Source organism: Protopterus annectens, chromosome 14.part0 (genome assembly GCF_019279795.1).
Source record: "Protopterus annectens isolate FY-2018-M chromosome 14.part0, PAN1.0, whole genome shotgun sequence".
NCBI lineage: Eukaryota > Metazoa > Chordata > Ceratodontiformes > Protopteridae > Protopterus > Protopterus annectens.
The window spans coordinates 15,582,603-15,607,531 of NC_056748.1; the positions used below are offsets into that span (position 1 = coordinate 15,582,603).

Consider the following 24,929-nt stretch of genomic DNA (forward strand, 5'->3'; position numbering starts at 1 on the left):
ACAGACAATCCTCTCCTCCTACCACCCAACACTACAACCTGCGAGACATGCACTTACATAGCCAAACTGGAAGCAAAGCTCTCTCCAGCCAAGATTGTGCTAGACAGTCAAGAGGAGAAGGTTAACACCTGCATTACACCTCAAGCAACTCATAGCCCTTCAAAATCCATGCCATCAACACCCACACATAGCAACACTAAACCAACATATGCGGAGGCCCTTAACATTAACCTGCCCAAGCAACAAGGACCTCCGAGAAGCATAAACAAACACCAGTCACAACCAAAGTGACACATAGCTCACAACACCAGTGTGCCACCCAACAACAGCCCCTAAGGCAAGACAATGTACCCAACACTTTAGTCATAGGTGACTCTATAGTCAGGCACACTGATGTCCCACTCACCAGGCTGAGCAAGGAGAAAATTACAGTCAGCTTCCTGTCGGGTGCCAGGATCCACCACATAATGCATGCACTCAAGTCACTCCACAACAAGTACAAATACGACTCTGTCATTGCCCATGCTGGAGTGAATGAATTGAGACGTACCTCCCTGGACTACATGAAAAGAGACATGGAAGAGCTCTTGGATCATGTGACCCAGGCAGGTATGACCCTAGCCCTGAGTAGCATCCTGCCTTCACCCAGAATGATATCACAGTATAAGGACAAAATGATTGACTTCAACAACTGGCTAAGCTTCTGGTGTCATTCAAAGGAGATCCAGTATTTGTCTGCCTGGGAAGACATGATCGACAAACCATGATGCTTTGCCAGAGATGGTCTGCACCTGTCACCCCTGGGATTCAGGTTACTGGCTAAAGCTCTTGCCACCTCTATAGTGCCTTTTTTAAGCAAGGTTCAAAGGATAAAACCACCATCGTAACAGATACAAGCATGCAAAATCTGAAGGTAATGCTACTCAATGCTAGAAGTCTAAACCTCAAAATGCACTCTCTCGAGGCACTCCTAAAAATGAAGAACATCGATATCTGTGCAGTAACTGAGACCTGGTTCAAGGCTCCAGAGAGCACCCCTGCAATACCAGGCTACAATTCTTACCACACTTTTCGGCCACAAAACCAAGACCGAAACACTAAAGCAGGAGGAGTGTCCATATTCACCAAGGATATTCACACCTCCAGGCTAGTTGCCCAGAGCAATGCATCTGAAATTCTCCAGGTGCAACTAACACTAGGTAAGACTGCAATCCAAATTGTAGCTTGCTACAGATCCCCCACCATACCCCAAGATTCTCACTACACCTTTCTAAACATACTGGAAAATATTAAGATATAACCAAACACCCTAATACTGGGTGATTTCAACTACCCTGCCATTAATTGGGAAAACTACTTGGGTACCAACTCCTTTTCCCAACGGTTCTTGGAATTCATAAATTCCAACGCCCTGGATCAACTAATCCATTGTCCCACCAGGGGCTCCAATATCCTAGAAAACGAAACAACAGGAATCAAGCAGTAAAATGATTTATTCTCTCTAGCGCCTCGGCCACCAACAGCCTTCAAGGAGTAACAATCAATACATTCCTCACAATATATATACATCATAAAATGACAATTAAACAATTAAACAATTAATATAATTAAAGTTTAAAAACACAGCATCACTGTTAAAGAATACTTTTCCAACAGAATTCTACATTCAAACCCTTGGGTACCAAAGTATTATATTTTAATATAAAAAATAGCTTCTTTTTTTAAAAGTATACATCTAGCTTTTTCTCTATCAAAATCAGATACCAAAATATGTTGCAAAACAGTCGCTTTTAAACCCACAGGGTTACCATTATGATATTCTTTAAAATGTTGGGCTACAGGGCTATCCTCCCTGTTATTCCGAATGTCTCTTAGATGTTCCAGCAACCTCACTTTAAACATTCTTTTTGTTTGTCCGATGTAAAATTTCTCACAACCACATTTAATTGCATAAATCACCCCATTTGTTCTACAGTTGTAAACACCATTAGGTGAAAAAGAAATGTTATTAATACAAGGAAAGAAATTCACTGTATAAGAGCATATACTACATTTCACACAAGGCTTTAAACCTCTTTCCACAATTTGTGAAGACAATGTAAATTCAGGTCTAATGAATTTAGTATAAACTAACAAATCCTTAATATTCCTTCCCCTCTTATAGGAAAAGACTAACTTTTTATTCGCTAGACCTATCAGATCTTAGTTCCTTAAAAATTCCCAAAAGTATAAAATACAATGCCTGATATTTTCACTACAGATATTATATGTAGAGACTATAAAAAAATTTTTCTCTGACTCTATATCATTATTCACCCCATTATTCTGCTTATTCCTGAAAGATTTATTATAACTATTATTATTATACCTAATATTAAGTACCTTTTGAATGTCCTTATCAATTAATCTGATGCCATATTTTCTAGTAATGAACATATTTCTCGTTTGTTCAATTTCCCTCAAAAAGTTATTTTCTTCATTGCACAATCTGGAGATTCTAAAAAAACTCTCCATAAGGCAAAGAATCCATAGTATGTCTAGGGTGACAACTGGTACCCATTAAAAATTCATTGACTGTTCCAAATTTTCTGTGAATACTTGTATTAATATTATATCCTTTTTGTCCACATAAATTGATGTCCAAGAATGAAACTTATTGCCCATATTGTAAACCATCAAACACTATGCCAAATCTATTAACTTAAATATCTTGCACAAAAGTATGCAGTAGGTGAAAGCCACCTTCACATAGGAATACCAAATCATCTATGTATCTGATAGATGGGTAATACTCCTTTTACTCATTACATATTAGACTTAGTTAAATTTTGTTTAGAGAATAATTATTTTTATTTTGAAAATCAAGTTTTTCACCAGATTCAAGGTACAGCAATGGGTGCACCATTTGCACCCATGTATGCTAATATTTTTATGGGTTTGGTTGAAAGGGAATGTATTTACAATAAATTGTTCTTTAAAAATCATGTCAGGTTTTACTTCAGATACATAGATGATTTGGTATTCCTATGTGAAGGTGGCTTTCACCTACTGCATACTTTTGTGCAAGATATTCAAGTTAATAGATTTGGCATAGTGTTTGATGGTTTACAATATGGGCAACAAGTTTCATTCTTGGACATCAATTTATGTGGACAAAAAGGATATAATATTAATACAAGTATTCACAGAAAATTTGGAACAGTCAATGAATTTTTAATGGGTACCAGTTGTCACCCTAGACATACTATGGATTCTTTGCCTTATGGAGAGTTTTTAAGAATCTCCAGATTGTGCAATGAAGAAAATAACTTTTTGAGGGAAATTGAACAAACGAGAAATATGTTCATTACTAGAAAATATGGCATCAGATTAATTGATAAGGACATTCAAAAGGTACTTAATATTAGGTATAATAATAATAGTTATAATAAATCTTTCAGGAATAAGTAGAATAATGGGGTGAATAATGATATAGAGTCAGAGAAAAAAATTTTTATAGTCTCTACATATAATATCTGTAGTGAAAATATCAGGCATTGTATTTTATACTTTTGGGAATTTTTAAGGAACTTTAAAGATCTGATAGGTCTAGCAAATAAAAAGTTAGTCTTTTCCTATAAGAGGGGAAGGAATATTAAGGATTTGTTAGTTTATACTAAATTCATTAGACCTGAATTTACATTGTCTTCACAAATTGTGGAAAGAGGTTTAAAGCCTTGTGTGAAATGTAGTATATGCTATTATACAGTGAATGTCTTTCCTTGTATTAATAACATTTCTTTTTCACCTAATAGTGTTTACAACTGTAGAACAAATGGGGGGATTTATGCAATTAAATGTGGTTGTGAGAAATTTTACATCGGACAAACAAAAAGAATGTTTAAAGTGAGGTTGCTGGAACATCTAAGAGACATTCGGAATAACAGGGAGGATAGCCCTGTAGCCCTACATTTTAAAGAATATCATAATGGTAACCCTGTGGGTTTAAAAGCGACTGTTTTGCAACATATTTTGGTATCTGATTTTGATAGAGAAAAAGCTAGATGTATACTTTAAAAAAAAGAAGCTATTTTTATATTAAAATATAATACTTTGGTACCCAAGGGTTTGAATGTAGAATTCTGTTGGAAAAGTATTCTTTAACATTGATGCTGTGTTTTTAAACTTTAATTATATTAATTGTTTAATTGTCATTTTATGATGTATATATATTGTGAGGAATGTATTGATTGTTACTCCTTGAAGGCTGTTGGTGGCCGAGGCGCTAGAGAGAATAAATCATTTTACTGCTTGATTCCTGTTGTTTCATTTTGTGGTGAAGCATTTCATGTATTGGTGCCTTTTTGCTTTGGTGCCTTTTCTGTGTTGCATTTCTGCTCCAATATCCTAGACCTGGTCATTACCAACATGGGAGATAGATGCTCCACACCAGTGGTCACCCCCTCATTGGTCAGGTCTGACCATAAGCAAATCACCTTTGACATCCACATCCCACCCCCACCCCCCAGTAAGGAAACCTCCTTAAAAAACTTCTCCAAAGCCAAATTCATGCTATTGAAGTCAGAAGTGACAAACTTCACAATACCCATGCAGACAGGATCTGGAAGTTTGACTGCAGAATCGTACACTAAGGCACTGTACGAGCACATCCACTCGTGCATAAATCGTGCCATCCCAAATAGAGCCAAGATGCTCTTCTCCAAAAAAAGGAAGCCAATCTGGTGGTCCCCTGCTATAAACAAACTATACAACAGAAGGAATAAACTGTTGCAGAAAAGAGGAAAATCCCAGGATGCAAAAAACTCCCTCACTAACCTCAGTAAGAAGCTGAGATTCCTCATAAAATTCTCAAAAGCTAGTTATAAAAATAATATTGCCAAAGATTCCAAAGACAACCACAAGGCATTCTATAGCTATGTCAAGAATCTAAATGGCACTGCTCAGATCTGCTCTGAGCTACAACAGAATGGCATTAAATATACTGATCCCAAGGATATTGCCAATAACCTGGCAGATTGATTTTGTGCCAACTTCACCTCCCTCTCACCCCCTAAAGGGCCCATCTCAACACCAAAAGATTGCCAAATTTCGATAATCACGGCCACACAGGTAGAAACCACACTCTCCAAAGCTAAGAATACAGCATCAATGGGACCAGATGACATCCCAGGCTGTGTACTACATGAACTACAAAATGAACTGGCACCTGACCTAAGTGTCATGTTTAATCATAGCCTCACCTCAGGCTTCGTGCCCATTGAGTGGCACACAGCTACAGTTATCCCACTTCACAAGGGAGGATCTGCCTTGGATCCTGGGAACTACTGTTCCATCAGTCTGACAAGCCTGATCTGCAAGGGCATGGAACGCATTATCATGGAACTTATAAACAAAGACATTGGCAACCTTCAAACACTGGACCCCACCCAGTTTGGGTTTGTGAAGGGCCGGTCTTGTCTCCTGAATCTGATTGATTTCTTTGAATCAGTCTCCAGAGCTGTGGATGAGGGTAAGGTGGTCCACACAGCCTATCTGGATCTCTCCAAGGTCTTCGACACCATCCCCCACTCTGGAATCCTAGATAAACTTACTAAGCTGGGCATAAATCCCTACGTCACTCGATGGGTTGCCAACTGGCTTACTGACAGAACCCAGACTGTAAAAGTAGCCAACTCCAAATCCAGCTCCAGACAAGTGACAAGTGGAGTACCTCAGGGTTCAGTCCTGGGACCACTCTTGTTTGGCATCTACTTCCCTGAAGTACAGGCCAACACTAAGGGACTCTGGCTAACAAAGTTTGCAGATGACTGCAAACTGGGAGCCATTACTGAATCCCCAAATGATGTGGATATTCTACAAAAGAGCCTTACAGAAACAGATGCCTGGTGCCAGAGCCATGGGCTCAAGCTTAATGCCAAGAAATGTATAGTTATCCCCTTTGGAAAAAAAACATGTACCCATGAATTACCACATAGGTGGCAGGACACTAAACATCGAAAGTGTGATGAGAGACCTAAGGATACAGGTGGACAGTGGTCTCACTTTCAATAACCACATCACCACAACAGTCAGGAAATCCTTCTATGTGGCACACCTCATCACTAAGGGCTTTTCATCCAGAATAAAGGAGGTCATTGCCCCACTGTACTCATCCCTCATTAGACCCATTATAGAGTATAATGCCCCATTTGGTATGTACCTCACAAGACATCTGCAACAGCTGGAAAGGCCACAGAAATACCTCACTAAAAGAATCACAGGCCTAAAGCAGATGCCATATGCTGACCGTCTAAAAAAACTCCAGCTATACTCTGTGACATATCGTCTACTCAGAGGCAATCTCTGCTTAACATACAAGGCCATGTCAAACCCTGAGCTGTTGGACATGATCCACTTAAAGAAATCCCAATCCCTCAGAGCCACACGCTCCAGTGATCTAAACCTTGTCATCACAATGAACAAAACATGCTGGAGGGATAGGTTCCTGACCCAAAGACTCCCCATACTCTGGAATAGACTGCCCATACATGTCAAGCAGAGTGCCTCGTTGGCCGTCTTCAAAAAGAACCTTGATGATTGGATGGGTGATAGGAAATTCACCCTGGGGATCATGTCAGTCACCCTGCTAGACAGGGGTCCAGAGAAGTAAATATTGTGGGAAGAAATATCCAGTGAATTGTTATGGCTAGGCTTGCATAGGCCCTAGGGCTGATAGCATAGTACCAACCTATGAACCTATAATAGCTTGAGAGGAAAGGGGTAAACTACACTTTAGCTAGTGTTGTGAGTTAGCCAATTTGTAATTGGGACAAACTGGGGATACTGCTCAACTTACTTGCTGTGCAGGCACTACAAACAGAGGGGTAGGGAAGGTACAACAGCTACAGGATGAAATGAATGTGAGTTAGGTAGTAGAAAGTTTGATTAAAGATGGCACCCTAGGAGGGGGCTGATTTATGAAGATAATCAGGGGGTGGGGTGGGAGTAGCAGATTGGGAGAATGGAGTAGAGAGCAGTCAGGACAGGATTAACCAGGAACTTATGGATCCCTCCCAGAAAGGGAGAAGGGCTGAAAAACTATCAGTGTAAGTATAAGGTGAGGAATAAGCATAAAAATATCAGTATCTAACAAAAGACTGATCTGAGTAGCTGTGGAATACTTTAAATAATGATCACTGCAAGCACACAATCAGGGTTGTTTGGCAGTTATGGAGAGAGCTGTGATTAGTATGGAAACTATAATGAAAGTAAAAGCAAAACTTTACCAAATTAAAAAAGTAAATCCTTGAGACTGGAACACTGTGTGAGTGTAAGGCTGATTCAAGGTATTATAGCCCGATCTAGTGGCAGTTGACTGGATCCCTTCACTGTTGTTGTGCATACACATTTAAGCCTCAGTTGTCTACAAAAACTAAATTGTAATTCACCTGATACAATAGAAGAGCTGGAGGGAGTCAGGTTCTTGCTTCCCAGAGGTTTTACTTAGTTAAGATAGCCAGCTTCAGTGGAGAAGGTAGATATTGCTTTATGCAGTTAATCCCAGGTGGGGGTGGGGGATTCACGTAGGAAAGAAACCCGTGCAAATTGTTACAATAGAAAAGCTGGAGGGAGTCAGGTTCTTGCTTCCCAGAGGTTTTACTTAGTTAAGATAGCCAGCTTCAGTGGAGAAGGTAGAAATTGCTTTATGCAGTTAATCCCAGGTGGAGGTGGGGGGTCACGCAGGAAAGAAACCCATACAAATTGTTACAATAGAAAAGCTGGAGGGAGTCAGGTTCTTGCTTCCCAGATGTTTTCCTTAGCTAAGATATCTAGCTTTGCTGGAGAAGGTAGATATTGCTTTATGCAGTTAATCCCAGGTGGGGGTGGGGGGAGTCACGCAGGAAAGAAACCTGTGCAAATTGCTACAATAGAAAAGCTGGAGGGAGTCAGGTTCTTGCTTCCCAGAGGTTTTCCTTAGTTAAGATAGCCATCTTCAGTGGAGAAGGTAGATATTGCATTATGCAGTTAACCCCAGGTGGGGGTGGGGGTCACACAGGAAAGAAACCCATGCAAATTGTTACAATAGAAAAGCTAGAGGGAGTCAGGTTCTTGCTTCCCAGACGTTTTCCTTAGCTAAGATAGCTAGCTTCGGTGGAGAAGGTAGATACTGTTTTATGCAGTTAATCCCAGGTGGGGGTGGGGGTGATCACGCAGGAAAAAAACCCATGCAAATTGTTACAATAGAAAAGCTGGAGGGAGTCAGGTTCTTACTTCCCAGAGGTTTTCCTTAGTTAAGATAGCCAGCTTCAGTGAAGGTAGATATTGCTTTATGCAGTTAATCCCAGGTGGGGGTGGGGGGAGTCACGCAGGAAAGAAACCTGTGCAAATTGTTATAATAGAAAAGCTGGAGGGAGTCAGGTTCTTGCTTCCCAGAGGTTTTACTTAGTTAAGATGGCCAGCTTCAGTGGAGAAGGTAAATATTGCTTTATGCAGTTAATCCCAGGTGGAGGTGGGGGATTCACGCAGGAAAGAAACCCGTGCAAATTGTTACAATGGAAAAGCTCGAGGGAGTCAGGTTCTTGCTTCAGAGGTTTTCCTTAGTTAAGATAACCAGCTTCGGTGGAGAAGGTAGAAATTGCTTTATGGAGTTAATCCCAGGTGGGGGGGGGGTCATGCAGGAAAGAAACCCGTGCAGATTGTTACAATACAAAAGCTGGAGGGAGTCAGGTTCTTGCTTCCCAGAGGTTTTCCTTAGTTAAGATAGCCAGCTTCAGTGGAGAAGGTAGATATTGCTTTATGCAGTTAATCCCAGGTAGGGGTGGGGGATTCACGCGGGAAAGAAACCCGTGCAAGTTGTTATAATAGAAAAGCTGGAGGGAGTCAGGTTCTTGCTTCCCAGAGGTTTTACTTAGTTAAGATAGCCAGCTTCAGTGGAGAAGGTAGATATTGCTTTATGCAGTTAACCCCATGTGGGGGTGGGGGTCACACAGGAAAGAAACCCGTGCAAATTGCTCTGCAGGCACAATGAACAGAAGAGTAGGGAAGGTAAAACAGCTACAGGATGAAATGAAAATGTTAAAGAAAAAAACATGACAGAGACCAAAGAACTGATAGTGTGCATGATGGAGGAAGGTTTTAAAACAGCACTGGACAGCAAGTGATGCAAGTTAGGGAAGGGCAACTGCCCAGCAATGAGCTGCAACCATCATGTGGATGAACTTTTTCCCACGGGTTTAACAACAATTTACCTAAAATGGAAGGATAATTTTTTGCACCACATAAGTCAGTAAGGTCTATGTCTATTGCAGATCACTTTGATTGCATAATGGATTTTATTAGATTTGTCATTGACTGTTGATTTGTTTTGTTTGCATATGTTTAAAATAGTATCTTACGAACTTGCACTATTGTCTGAATTTCAACTGTTTGTTGTGAGTAATTATTTAAACGCTCATAACAGTAAAATTAACAACTACATGCATCAGTTATATGAGTACAAAGAGATCATTTTTGCCAAATCTGTATTATTCTAAGAAAGGATTTATTTGATTGCAGATAATATTACGCTCTCTGGACAGGCATCGCCAGGCTGCACTGAGATAGAACTTGCAAAGCCACAGACGTTGTCTTCATGGGAACAAGAGGATGTGTTCAGCGAGCTTAGTATCCCTTTAGGTATTTCTGCCACTCTGTTACTGAATCACTTTGAATAAAATTTCCTGTATTTTTCAATGAAAGCAATATAACAGTAAAAAAATGCATTGTAGTTTCATATGTATTTGTCCAAAGACTTGCAAAAAAGAAATAATCTACTGATATGGCCATTACTGAATAGAGCCATCTGTGTGGTCAGTATGCTGCAGAGTGACCTACATTAGTTTTACACATAAGTATCTATAACAGGGGCTCAATGTGTAGGGCTTAGTGCAGCTGCAAAACGGTCATGTCACACCTGTACAAGATGTTGATATATTTATGTTGAAAGTGGAACAGCACATGATAAAAGTGTAATGTATACATGGGTCATATGAGACAATCTTGCAGATATTCAGTTGTTGTGCTACATTTGAAAGCTTACTCTTCCAGATAAATGACAACCTCCATTTCCTATAAGTCATATCTTAAACTGGGGCAAATGGGTGTGGAGATGTGCAGATGAAGCAATAACTATCAAGGCCATGTGGATCAACTATAATATTGTACATCTGTCAGTCAATAGAGTGAATTGTCTTGCGATTGTCCATGGCATGATTATGTAGCACTGACACCAGCCTGATGAGGTGGCGTATGGTCTGAGTGTCCCAGCAGACTTTACAATAATGCACACTTGTAACATGCTAAAAGTAGTACTTCCTGCTGTATACTTCAGTGCATGGCAGCACACTGACACAATGCATGGAGTGGGGGAAGGTGACCAGTTCCTAGGATGTACCACTCCAACATGCCACATGTTTCAGTGATCTAAATGCTCCTGTAGCAGTCAGCTTATAGCCCCAGCTTAGAACAGCATCAAGGCATTATTAAGAAGGTTTGCATCCCATCACCACACACACACACACACACACACACACACACACACACACACACACACACACACACACACACACGCACACACATATATAAATAAGACCAGTCAGCTTGCATGGTGGATTTAATTTGCCAGCCATCCACTTTTTTTGTTGTATCTTTCGGCTTTTCCCGGTTAGGGGTCGCCACAGCGGAACTCCGGTCCGCTAATGATTGGTCTCCACTGAATCACTTTGAATAAAATTTCCTGTATTTTTCAATGAAAGCAATATAACAGTAAAAATGCATTCTATTTTCCATGTTAAACAGCTATTTAGGTCTACCAAATGATAAGATTCAGTAGGTTTTCAATGACAATCCAGTTATACTATGCATATTTCCTACAGAAGCTATAAAACAGTTACAGATTAGAAAAGAGAGTAGGACCATGTAGATGGATATTTTTGATGTCAGACTGAGGTGTATTCTATGACTTTTCAGTACTTATATAGCAAAATCCTTACTGACCCCAGGATATGACAGTCTGTTAATAATGTTAGAGCATGAGAAGCTCCTAGCGTCATTAAGGCAATGTCAAGAAGTAGTTATCCCATCACCACAGACAGACAAAGGGAAACACATGCATATGCACACACACACACACACACACACACACACACACACACACACACACACACACACACACACACACACACACACTCACTCCATACCCTGCCTTTATATCCCTTGTAATAATACCTGTGACTCAGTGCAGTAAAAAGTCATCCTCATATTGTGGATATTTGTTGACATGCTTGGGGCTCTCAAGTTTCCTGATCTCACTTTTCTTCTAGCAACAGTCAGAAGCCGTTTATATATTAGATAAGAAATATGTTTTTATCTGATTTTACTGCTGGTATAGTTCCCTTCTTTACATATATTGTATGAGTGGGATACTGGAGTAAGATTACAGTGGGGTAAGATAATTAACAGATGTCAGAATTTTGGCATCACATGCAAATTTTCCTAAGCAGCACTTTCCTGTTACTGGAAAAGATGACATAAATACATGGAAAAAAAAAACAATTCCTGTTAGACTCCTCTTGATATATTAAATTCTCCAGACTTCATTCCCTGCATACACACCCTTGCTTTTCTTCCAGTTCACCTGTTTGCTATTCACTGGATTGCATACTTATTAAAAATCCCATTTTTCCATGACTAACAATATGGCTTAACAGGGGACTGAATCAAAGGCTTTTGCCAGCTGCAGATAGACTACATCAACTGGCAAGTTGTTATCCAATGTTATATCTACAGCAGTATTAAACTTGATGAGATTAGTTGCAGGTGGTCGCCCTTGCATGAAACCATGTTGATAAATGTCAAAATACTTATTTCCAACAAACATTCAATAATCCCAATCAGAATTCATTAAAAACATTTTTCAGTAATACTGGTAATACTGATAGGTCTAAATATATCAGGCTTATATGATGCCCCACTTATGAACAAGAATTATATAAGCACATTCCACTGATGAGGTACCTCCCCAAAGACTGTTAAAATATGCTAAGGGTCCAACTACACATTCCTTTATATTTCATAAAAATACCCCATTTTTTCATCAGGTCCTGCTGCAGTATCTCCAGCTTTCACAATCAGATGTTAGCAATTATCAGACGCTGGGGATCATGTAAAATAGTAATATCATAACTTGCACTCAGCAGTCTCTTATCTATCGTCTTCTCCCAGGATATCAGCAAAGCATGTCACTAGAACATTTAGATGCAAGACAGCATTTCCTCTATCACTCCTACATTGTTTCACATACTTGAAAAAATTATTTCTTATTATCAATTACATATTTTCCTAGTTTGGGTAGGCTTGGCTTTTCTACTCCCTTGCCTCACTTTCAAAGCATACTTCGTTTAAACTTATTACTCACTGTTTTTGTAATATCCCATCTTCTTCTCTTTTTCTTACAATTATTTTTAATAATGACATTTATTATTAGGAGAGAAATTATTACAGAATAATCTTATTTATAGTAGGTTTGTCTTGCTATACAAGAACAGTTTATTTATTTTAAATTCCAGTTTATTTTACATTTAAAAAATTCTACAACACAACTGTTACTAACTGGCCTTTTTTTCCTCAGCCATATCTTTAAAGGCGGACAAACGAAAGGCATGGCCAACATTGCCATATCATTTTACTGTATATTTGGTACAACTGTTTCTTAAACTGTTAGAAAACTGGGTTTACTGGGAATTATGATAATGAAAGAAGGGTACGATTCCATTTGTACATGTCATTATTCTCTATTCTCAAAATCTTCTACAGACTATCTCTTTAATCCTTTATGGCAAAAATGAATGCAATGATATGGTAAGTTATAGGCTTAATTTAAGCAGTTCATTCATTACATCTGTCAATGGATTACTTCCGTCATCCATTAACAACTGATGGCTATCAACATAACAGACATTGATTATACAATGAGTACATAACCTGAAGTAGTTTGATTGTCTGGTAAGCCATAGCAACAGGCATGGTAAAATGTATATCACTGAATTAAGGTCAGGCATCATGTCATCACAAAAACATCCATCCACAAACCCTTTGCGCACATGTGGTTGGGGTGTCACTTCAACAGTAATAGCCATCTAGAGCCAAGGTTTATATTGCTGTGTAGCTAGCCCTGCCACAGTAAATTTTCCACACCACACACTCTCATTTATGGCCAATTTAGGAGTGTCCAGTCAACCTACTGCATGTCTTTGGAATGTAGGAGGAAACCAGAGCATTCAGAGGGAATCCAAGCAAACACATGGAGGACATACAGACTCCACACAGAAGGCACCCCAGCTGAGAATTAAACCGGGGAACCTCTTAATGGGAGGTAACGATACTATCCACTGTGCCACTGTACCTCCATTCATCACAAAAACATCAACAACATATAATACCTTACCTTACACAACTGAGCAGTACAATGAACACAGCAGTCAATTTTCAGCTGCTATGGGAGAGGAATTTTTTTAAAATAAGTTTTATTAAAGTCATTACTGAAACATAGAATTATTAACAGAGAACTGAACATATTTTATAATGAGTTAGATAAAAACAAAAATACTAATATAAAAGATAAAAAAAGACAATGAACTATGTACAAATATGTTCACTATACTGTATACAAATAATTCAAGTTAAAACAAATGTATAAAAGCTGATCTGATGAAAAGCTGAGCTGGCCTCAAACAGATACCATATGCAGCTTGACTGAAGAAACTCCAGCTGTACTCTGTTGCATGCCGCCTATGCAGAGGTGATCTCTGCCTGACATGCAAGGCCATGTCCAACCCAGAATTGATGGACATGCTCCACCTAAAGAAAACCTTATCCCCTTGTGCCACACTCTCTAGGGATCTAAACCTCACCACAACAATAAATAGGACATGCTGGTGGGATAGATCCCTGTCCCAGAGACTTCCCATGCTTTGGAACAAGATTCCAATCTATATTAGGCAGAGCTCCTCGCTAACACTCTTCAAAAGAAACCTTGATGAGTGGATGGGAAACAGGAAGTTTATCCCAGGGATCACTTCAGTGGCTCTGCTGGACAGAGACACAGGGAACTCATCTAAGGGGGTGGCAAAAGCCAACACATTCTGGCCAGGCTTATAAATGCCTTTGGCTAGATAGGCTAATACCTACCTATGAACCTATAATACCTTTAAATTACTGATTTTCTAACAAATCAATTAAGTTCATCCATTTGTTATACATTGCTGTATTCCTACAAGATCTAGACGTGATTGTCATTGATTCTAATTTGGATACTTCCAAGAGAAGATCTTTAAAGTTTTGAAAAGAAGGAATTTGTGATGATTTCCTATTTCTGATGATTTCTTACCTGGCTATGGACAGTACAGACCAAAGAAGCTAATATTTACTTGATTTTACACAGGATGGAATTGGAGAATTAAATAAGACTAATGACTTAGTAGGTAGAAAGTTATCAGTGAATATTGCTTTTAAGAAATTATTGATATCTTCCCAAAATTTTTTCATGTGTCAACAATCATAGAAAATAAGTGCCCAATCAGCATTCTGTGCTGTCATACATCTCCAACAAAGTAAATCTTCTTTAAACATCTTATTTATGTTATATGGAGTGATGAATGATCTATTTAAAAATCTCCAAGTAAACATTCTCTATTTAAGTGTTGAAGTAGATTTACCTGCTGACTGAAGAAAATTCAATTTATCTTTATTTGAAGAGCTATCATTATTAATGTCAGAGAGATATTTCCAATAATTATCAGGGAATATATCTAAGTCTGATTTAATAGTTTTATATATATATAGAACAGGCTAATTTTAGTTAAGTTGCTCTATTGAGAAAAAAACTATCAAGTACTGAATAAGTTTGGGAATTAAATGTTTAACTAAAGAAGGTATTAAATCAAGTTTACTTTTGATATAATTTCTAGCTTCTTGTAAGTCAAGCCATAGTGATGAATCAAGGTCATTCTCTTCCAATAAAGTATTAATGGATTGCAATTCATTGTTTTTCACCATTTGATGCCAATAAATCAGATGTTTTTGCTCAAATATTGACATTTTATGAAAACTTGTGGAGAAAATAACCCCCTGTGTATATGCTATGGGGAAAATAAGGAATAAGCAATTTTCATAAGACTGGAATCTATGAATGAAATTTTTAAAAGATTTTAAAATTATATTCATATAATTTGATATACAATTTTGGGTAGGGCAAAAGGACAAATATTCCTTTAGTTTCCATATGAATGTGTTATTTACTAGATTTAGCTTAAAGAGGTCATTATTATTATTTAAATTTTGTGATGAAGATAGGATAAAGTCTTTCTATTTAGCTGAATATTTACTATCTATGAGATATGAAATTGTTTTAATAACTGAGGAGATTGAATATATTTCTAAATTTGGTAATGCAATATCTCCATTATCCCAGCTGTATATATGATATGTTAAAGAGATCCTGGGTTTAATTGGGTACCAAATATTTTTTTAATCATAGTGTTAAACTTTTTAATTTTTGTATAAGGTGGAGGAATAAAAATAGATTGAAGTACATATATGATTTTTGGTAGAAGTATCATCTTTATAATTGATAATTTCTCCTCTATTGAAAATTTTATTTTATACCATTTATGTATTAGGTTATCTATTTCTGTTAAACTTTAATTGAAGATCAATTTTTGAATCTCATGGTAATAATTATACCTAAATATTTTATTTGTTGGGATTGTGGTATATGTTTTTCAAATTCATTTTGAATATTACATTTTTTGAACCAGATAACAAGATTTGTGTTTTATTGTGATTAAATTTAAGACCTGGGTTTTTTTTGAAAATAATCTATATCATTAAATAATTCTTGAATTGTTGGATTCTTATCACCCAAAGTAATCAAAATGTCATCTGCAAACATTTGAATCTTTGAGGTTTTATTTAGACTTATATCAAAACCTTTAATATTACTATTATCTCTAATCAAATTTGCACAAGGCTCTATAAGTAAGGTAAATACAAGAGGGGATAATGGACAACCTTGTTTAGTTCCTTTAATAATAGGTATGAACTGAGAAATATTAGAACCAATTTTGACATAAGCTTGAGAGTCTATATTTAACTGGGTAATAAGATTTATAAAATTGTTTGAAAAACTGAATTCCTTTAGAAGAATAAATAAGTAATCTCAATTAACTGTGTCAAAAGCACAATTTATATCTAAGCTAACTATAGTTAGTTTTTTTTAAGTTTTTAATTGACTCAAGGTTATAATTCTTTTAATGTTATCATAAGTTGTTGTGTTTATTATGAAACCTGTTTGGTCTTCATCTACTAAGTTGCGAAGAAAAATCTTAAGCCTCTTTGCATATATACACATAAACATTTTATAGTCTGTGTTTAGTAACAAAATAGGTCTATATGAATTACATTTTGTAGGGTCTTTTTCAGGCTTTAGGATAGGAGAAATGAATATATATTTCCATGACAGAGGGATAGTATTTTTATTTTGTATAGTATTAAAAACTGAAAGTAATAAAGTTAGTGCTTTATCTGGTAGAATTTTATCGATTTCTGGAATAATGCCATCATTACCAGATGCTTTGTTTTGTTTGAGTGCATTAATTTGTTCTTGGATGTCTTTTGATGCAATTTGCCTATCAAGTAATTTAATTTGTTCTTCTGTTAATCTTTTTTAGAATTTTTATTAATAAAGGCTTGAATATCCTTTTTTGGGTTTATTAGTGCGGAAGATTTGTTTAGATTAAGAAAAAATTCTCTAAATTCAATTAATATGTTATGTAAATCAGATACTATTTTTTTCTTTTGAGGTGAATATATTTCTTTAATGTGATTGAATTTATTCAATCTTTTTACTTTATTGGATACAATATTCAAAGATCTGGGATTCATTGAAAAATTAATAAATTTAAATTTCTCTAGACTAATCATAGTTTTATGGCTTAGAATCTCAAGATACTTCTTATTTAAGGTTTTTAATTCATCCAATTTGGATTTTTCTTGTTGATTTTTTTGATAACTCAAGATTCAAGATATCCAGTTTTGTTTGTATCTCTTTTAAATCTTTATCCTATAAAAGCCTTTTTTTGTACCAATCAATTATTCTGCCATATAAATATGCCTTCATTGCATCCCAGATGAAAATTTCAGGTGTATTATTGTTGGCATTAAATTCTAAAAAAAACTATGAACTTCTAATATGAAGGTGTTAAAATCTTTTAATTTGGGGATATATGCTGGAATTCGTTTTATCTGAACATTGGTACATGTATAAACAAATATATCAAAGGTTACAGAATTGTGATCTGAGAAGGGATATGTGATAACTTTAACATTACTTAAAGAATCTATTAAACTGAGATAAAAACTGTCTATTCTTGAATATGTGTTGTGTCTGTGTGAAAAATGTATAGCATAGTGATTTTTGGTCAGCATAATTATCAATTTCCTTCAATAAAAAGGAATTTGAAAACTCTTTTAGTAATCTAGCTGAGCTCAAAACTTTTCTCTTACCTTTAGAAGTAGAGTCAGAATGACTAAAAATGCAATTAAAATCACCAGCTAAAATAATATTGCCATTAGAAAATTGGATAATATGATCAATATGTTGTTGTGCTGAGGTCTGTCCAAAGCCAGGAATCCAGGGTCTATATTAGAACACCAAACTTTCAAAATTTCGAGTGTTCTAATATCGACCCGTTTTCAGCTGAAAATATCGAAGAAACAGAAAACCAAATATTTTCCTAGGGAAAGAATTTGGTTGTCTGTTTCTGTTGCTTTGGTATTTTCAGCATTGTGGTGGAAAGTTACGGGTTGGGTTCAGGTAAGTGTGCGATTGTGTGGACGTGAGGGTTAGGGTGGGGTAGGTGAGTTAGGGTTAGAGTGCAGGTGAGGTGACTGTGCAATAGCGCAGGACCTTAGGGTTAGGGTTTGGGTTAAGGTAAGTGGATAGTTAGTGGTGTATGTATTATTTAGTGTAGGGTTAGGTGTAAGAGTTTAGGTGTATGTGTTTGGATTGCTGTTTGTTTGGTGTGCTTGTGTTGTGTGTATGTGTTTTGGAACAGCAAATTTGTCCCCAGGAAAAAATTAGCTGTCCTTTATCTTCGCTGTTTTAAATTTTTGATTAATAGGGTTTGATATTAGAACACTCGAAATTTTGAAAGTTCGGTGTTCTATTATAGACCCGGAATCCAGCACATATTTATTAGAGTGAATATTAAAGTATTAAATTGTATGACAACAGATGCTACCATACCTTTATTATCTTTGTATGTATCTATTATTTTAGGTTGTGGTAGTTTATTATTCCACAGTATTGCCACACCTCTTTTTTTTTTGAGAGTGTTCAGAACTAACAAGGATTAAGAGTTAGATTCTTATATAGAAATGTCATCTTCTATCAAATGAGTTTCTTGCAGAAAAATGAATTGAAAATTGTGTAATTGAAGATATTTATTCAAAGACCTTCTCTTGTTAGGATTATTTAGCCCATTTATATTAAGAGAAATACAATGAAGTGATGTCATGTTGTAAGTTTGTTGGGCTGAAAAAAACATGCTGATTAAGACTTTTATTAAATTTTAGTTTATGAGATGATAACAAAAAAAATGAAGGGAATACAGCAATTTATAGAGTATGATACGCACAAAAAAGATTTAAAATTACAAATATTTAAATAACTTTCCACTATACACATTTTAGTGAACATCAGAAAAATTTTTATCAAAACATTATAACAGAAACTTCTAACAATAAAACCTTCTAAAACCCACCTGGAGTTATAAACTCCTAATTTGAGTGACATTAATCACTCAAATTAACATTCCTACTAGCAGCATACTTCTATCATGCTCTGCCTGAATATGAGTTATTTCACCATTAGAAACATGGCTTGTATATATGAATGTCAAAGTTATGCAAAAAAGGAGAACTCGTCATATACTTGTGTTAGAATAACTAATAAAACAGATTGACTAGTAATATATTACAAAAATGATTAAGATATTATAAAGTTATTAAATGTTTATTATCGTAGTTAGGTATACCAGATAACACCAGCATTATTTAAAGTCAGCAGAAAAAAATATAAATAGAGTGTATAATATCTTTCTACAAAAGACATATATGTTTGTTGAAACTACATAAGAGCAATATTTATATGAAGATTAATTATAGGGTGTTTGATTTCAGGTAGCAAAAACTACCAGAAATGTCAGTACAATTTATATATATAGCTGTTACAGTTTTCAAAAAAGGCAAAATATTTCAACACCCTATCTAGTTTACCTATGATTTTCTAAAAGGGGCCATTATTGCATAAGAATTAAACCCAAAAGAGAGCAATATAATTTTTACAGAGTTATTTTAAAGTTTCCCAGATTTATATATTGATAAAGGTCAAGCAATTATTGCATTACCTAAAAAAGGCTATACATAAACCTATAAATCTGTAAATGTGCTATTATAGACTGAAATTCAAAACAGCAGCTAGAGACACGTTTGCATCTAAAATTTATAGTTGTTGTAATCTAGTTTCCGGATTTATGCTTAGATTAGTGAAATCATAACCAAATATTTAAATTATTTTTTTAAAACTATAGAGCTATGAGAATGACCAATACTAAACATTTATTCTGTTCTAAAGATTCTGTAGTCAGCCCAATACAATAATGCATCACATGACAGTTAAACATTAATATCGTAGTTGTTAGCACTATTGAATTGAAATAAACTGTAAAGAGATAAAACTATATTTCTTATTATATTTTGAGCTATTCAGATATAACCAAAACATGTGCTATACAATTTGGCAGAAAGATATACTGAAACATTACTGTGAGTATAGGATATATAGATTACACCAAGTTTAAATCTGTCTAAAGTGAGATTTTGTTTGTAGACCAAGATGCATAATAATATCCACACCTCACAAGCAGTCAAAAAAGACAAATTAGTTTGTAATTCTTACTTAAACTTTAAAAATAGATAGAAGTAAAGAAGCACATTAATATAACTTGAAGAGCAGTATTTGCAGCATGTTGTGTTACATTTAATGACCTCTTATGCATGCCGTGTTACATTTAGTGACCACTTATCTTTACATAGTTGGTAAGCAAAAACATGACTACTGAAAATAATAAAACTCTGACCGTACCACAGAATTTGGAAGACGTTTGGTATCATCTTTCCTCTAGTTATTCAAATGTCTGTACCTTTAAGAGAATTAATTGCATCAATATATTGACTTCTAATATTTTCCTGTCACTAACATATAGCAATGAATACAAAAATGTTAAGAACACTAAGTACTGTGCTTTTGTGAAGCTATAACATTGAATGGCAGGCAGAATTAATTCCTATATTAAATCTTGTGACAAATTGAAGGCTGCACCTTTCCGAGAGTGTCATAACTGCTAAACTAGGAGTGAATTTATTTGGTACCTACACATTATCGCAACCACACCTTAAACATCTCACACTAATACATGCACTGCTGACAAACCGAACTGAACAGGTTACTGAAAATATAAGTACCCTAACAATAGTATTAAATATAGTGAGATTAAACTGATTTCTTATGTGTGAAACTGGCTTAGTAGAGACTTCATTTATGTACAAACATGTAGCATAAGTTGTTACTGTCATCTACTTCCCACAAGGGAGTGCTTCTGTTTTGGAAGCAGTATTTTATGATCAGCGCAGGGAGTGCCCATACCAATCAACCTCTTAACACTAAAAATCTGGTCAAAACCCCAAACACATGGACCGATTTTATTGCTCTCATCAACTTGGAGAGTTACTAGAATGAGACATTTATTGTTAGCATGCATTTTTCTGAAGTAAATTAAACTTGTCATTATTTACTGAACTTATTCCATATTGAAATTCCATAAAAGTCCACAAACCCACACATTTTTATGAGGAACATACACACATATAAATGAGGCAAAAAATGTGCCCATCCATGATAATCTGGACAGTTTACAATTAGGTACATGAAACTTTTATCTAGTCTCCCCACTAGTGCGCTTCAAATATGATTAAGGACCTCAGTGTTAAGGCACACTTCTGCAGCAGTGCGACTCCAGGGTCACAATGAAAGGGTTATACGGCTCATAGTGGAACTTCACAAAAAAAGTGTTAGCAGAACAGCAGTTAAACCATCAAGTAAGGGCCATGCATGTGAGGGAGCCTCACACGTAGCTAAACACAGTTAAAGATTCAGTGTGGCCACGACAATACGCAAGCACCATTTATTTTCCATTTTGATAACTGAGCAGGTAAACTAGTCTATTGACCTTTTTCAGTCATGACCTAAGGCAGAATAATAAAACAGAACTTAAAGCCATTACAGTGAATAAAATTTAAGTGTAAGCAAGCAAATACAGCAATACAATTCAGGAATTACATTGGTAAAGCATTATGGAAGAGCTAAAAATTAAAAAGAATGTTCACAATGCACAAATCCGTTAAGAGGTAATCATTTAATGGTTCATATTTTCTATGTACAAAATATATATTATTAAAGCTTTTAAAGTGAATGTTAGCTCATCTCTTAAATGACTTTGAGTTGCTCATTCAATGTGTCACTTCACAAAATCTGTTAGATAGTTCTAAACTTGTAGTATGAATGAATGTTTATCTCATAAATGTCTCTGTTACTCTTTCAGTGTGTCACTCTACTAAGCAGAGTTTGCTGTCAGTTCTACACAGCAATATGCGCACAACTGAACACCTACAAGTTGTACTGCACATGCAAGGACATACTAATATTATCAGTAAGATCGCTGTATCCACTTGCTTAAGCCCAAGAGACAAGAAGTCACCAAAGAATACTATTGCTGCAATGGCTACAATTCAAACATTCATGCACTACAATTGAATTCTACCTGCTATAGTTCATGCCTTCTATCCTCTTTTTGTACAAGTTCAAAATAGCATTGTCCATGTTAAAATCTGCCACAATAAGAAAGTGGTTGTAGAAGTCCAAAAATAATTTATGATACAGATACTTCCTTTTTAAGAAGTCCGTTGAGTCATGCAGCTCTTGAATCTGTTCAGAGATGCGTAAGGACAAATCGCTGAGTCGAAGATGGAATAAACAGCTTCAGACATTTCAGCGGGAAACTGTAAGCTATTCAGACATCAAATCAAGGCTTACAAAGGCTTGAGCACCCCTCGAGACTCTCCAGCAACAAACAGAGCCCTCACTATGAATCAAAGAAGAGAAAACTAAAAAAGAAAAAAAAAAACACTGTTGGATTTATTGAATCTTTGGGTCCGCTACATGCCCAAAGCCACCAACCAACAAAAGCCAATAAAACAGATGTAACATTAATTAAAAGGGCATCAAATTAAGTTATGTAGCTCAATTACACAACAAAAACTACATAGGCTTAATAAAACTGAAAGGTGAGCAATTCCCAGCCACACATACAAAGGAATACAGACGACTCCACTAAACAGCAGCACGGAACCAATTAAAAACTCCACAGGGAATCCCCACATAATAAATTCTCGAAAAACATATTTAACACATATTTCCTACAACTATAAAGAGATATGTAACAAAAAAAATACCCCAAGCAAAAGGATAAAAAGACTGTGATGAAAGTAAGCTTTAAACTATTCATATAAACACTCTATTAACAGGTAATGTAATAAGACAGCAACCGGAATGCCAGCCATGCAATCAAAGCACAAAATGTCTTCTCAACATCTATGATCAAAATAATAATAAACCTGGACAGCCAATATATTCAGAAGTAGAAGCAATTATGGGGCAATAATCAAAACCTTTTTGATTATTATTATATATTATTGTTATTTTTTCTTCTTTTCCCTTCCTCCCCTCCCTTTAACCTTAACAAGGTAGAATGTTAATAAAGTGTATTTATATAAGGTATATGCTAAATTATATTTTAAAAATATCTAAAATATAGAGAACTAACATTAGTAAAAAGGAAATAATATAAACAAAGTGTTAATAGTTATTAGAGGAATCTAAATAACTAGTCAATAGGTAAACACAAGCTAAAAACACAATATAATAGAGATTAGAACAACGCTCACCCATTGAACCATTTTCAATTTCCATGACTTCTGAAGTCATAAGAAAAAAAATATGTAAATAAAAAACATAAAATCCATATTGTGAAAAACTATTTTGTAAGTTTCTTCTTATGCTCAACTGTTTTCCAGTTACCATTTTCAGCAATCCTTTTAACACTTGAACTAGCCCAGTCCATTTCATCTATTTTTTCCAATATGTTATTAGATTTTATGTAATTGATGGTTGCATCTAGTTCTTCAAATATCTTTAAACCATCTTGAAGGAAGATTTTCAGCCTTGCAGGGAAAAGCAGGTGAGACTTTATTTGAGTTTTTTTAAGTTCTTTAAGCACTGATAAAAATTGTTTCCTTTTAGTTATTACAGATGGAGAATAATCATTATCAAAACAAATGATGTTGTCCTTGTATTTAATGGGTGATCTAGACCAAGTCGTCTTCAAAACTATTTCTTTATCATGAGTGGATAAAAAATTAACTATGGCTGATTTAGTAGAATTGCTTTTGGTATTTTTAGATGAGGACAAGGACCTGTGGGCTCTTTCTATACCAAAAGAAAGCGTTTCAGGGAGCTGTAAAATTTCTGGGTAGCCAAGAAGTTAAAAACTTCTCCAAATTGTTTTCTTCCAAGTTGTTAGGTAACCCAAAGATCCTGATGGGGAGAGGAGTTTTGAAGTCAAGATTTCTGAGAAAATATCACAGTTGTCATCATCACAAGTCAACTCAATAAGGCAAATCACAATGCACTGAGAAAACCCATAGGGAAAAAAAAACACTACTTCAATTAAAACCCCAGAGTTTGACTACATTCACAGATATGGAAATGAAAAATGCTACAATAACAACCAGTTCATCAGACAACTACAGCACTTCAGTCTTAAAAGAAAACTGTGTAACATATTTCATCCAATGTTTCACTTAAAATCATTTGTCAAGTGTTGTTAGAACACAGTGTATATTTTTTCCTCAGCCAACTTTAGAAACACTTTCAGCCCACTCTTGTTTGTCTTTTAGCATTTGTTTAATGATTTTCAGTTTCTTTTTTGTCTATTTGGTCTAAATATGCATATGTTTTCTTTCTGCTGTCTTTCTAGAGACATGGCAATTTGACTTACGCTGTCTTGTGGTGAATGAACATAAAATCCAGGTCACAATGGGGGGTTGTAGACAGCATATCAAGTGCAATTCTCTGAAATTATACATCTTTCAGAACAATGTTAAAATTAGTTTACTTTTCACAACAGCAGCTGTCATCACAGATTGCCTTCCTATAGTAATAGAGTTATCATACTAGTGTTACAGACATAACTTCACAGTAATCTCAGAAATGTATTAAAAAAGTGTAGGCCTTCACAGGAACATAGTAGTTGACTTTAAGGGAACTATTTCATGACAGTTATGGGGAAAAGGTTCAGAAAAAAAAGTAACAGCAGGACTATTGCATCATCTTAAACAATTTACTAAATCTGGTAATTGTATAATAATAATAATAATAAGGCAGTCAAGGGTGTGCATTATAATATATTATACAATAAACCTCATTAGTATTTAAACACAGGCACACTGACTGGATGATTAGACACAGCAATCAATGTGCCTATGATAAACTGAATAATAGAAATGGAAAGAAATATGTCAAACTGAAGCAAGACTAGCATGCAGTCCTTGTCCTGGTGCTATAGAAAATCATAATCAAAACTGCATTATAAGCCTTATAACAAGTCAGTCATATTCCCTGGCATTGACATGTAATAAACACTGACAGAAAAAGGCAAGCAGAGGTGCCATCCCAA

The 24,929-nt window shown here is 35.7% G+C and overlaps 1 protein-coding gene across 2 annotated transcripts in view; it reads left to right on the forward strand.

The window, feature by feature from the left end:
- The window catches only part of RBM20 (RNA binding motif protein 20), a 1,470,922-nt gene that overhangs the window by 1,367,646 nt on the left and 78,347 nt on the right, over positions 1 to 24,929 (forward strand). For both annotated transcript variants that reach the window (XM_044055714.1, XM_044055715.1), the window contains exon 13: positions 9,535 to 9,654. In XM_044055714.1, coding sequence (XP_043911649.1) covers positions 9,535 to 9,654 — 120 coding nt within the window. The remainder of the gene's footprint in view (positions 1 to 9,534; positions 9,655 to 24,929) is intronic.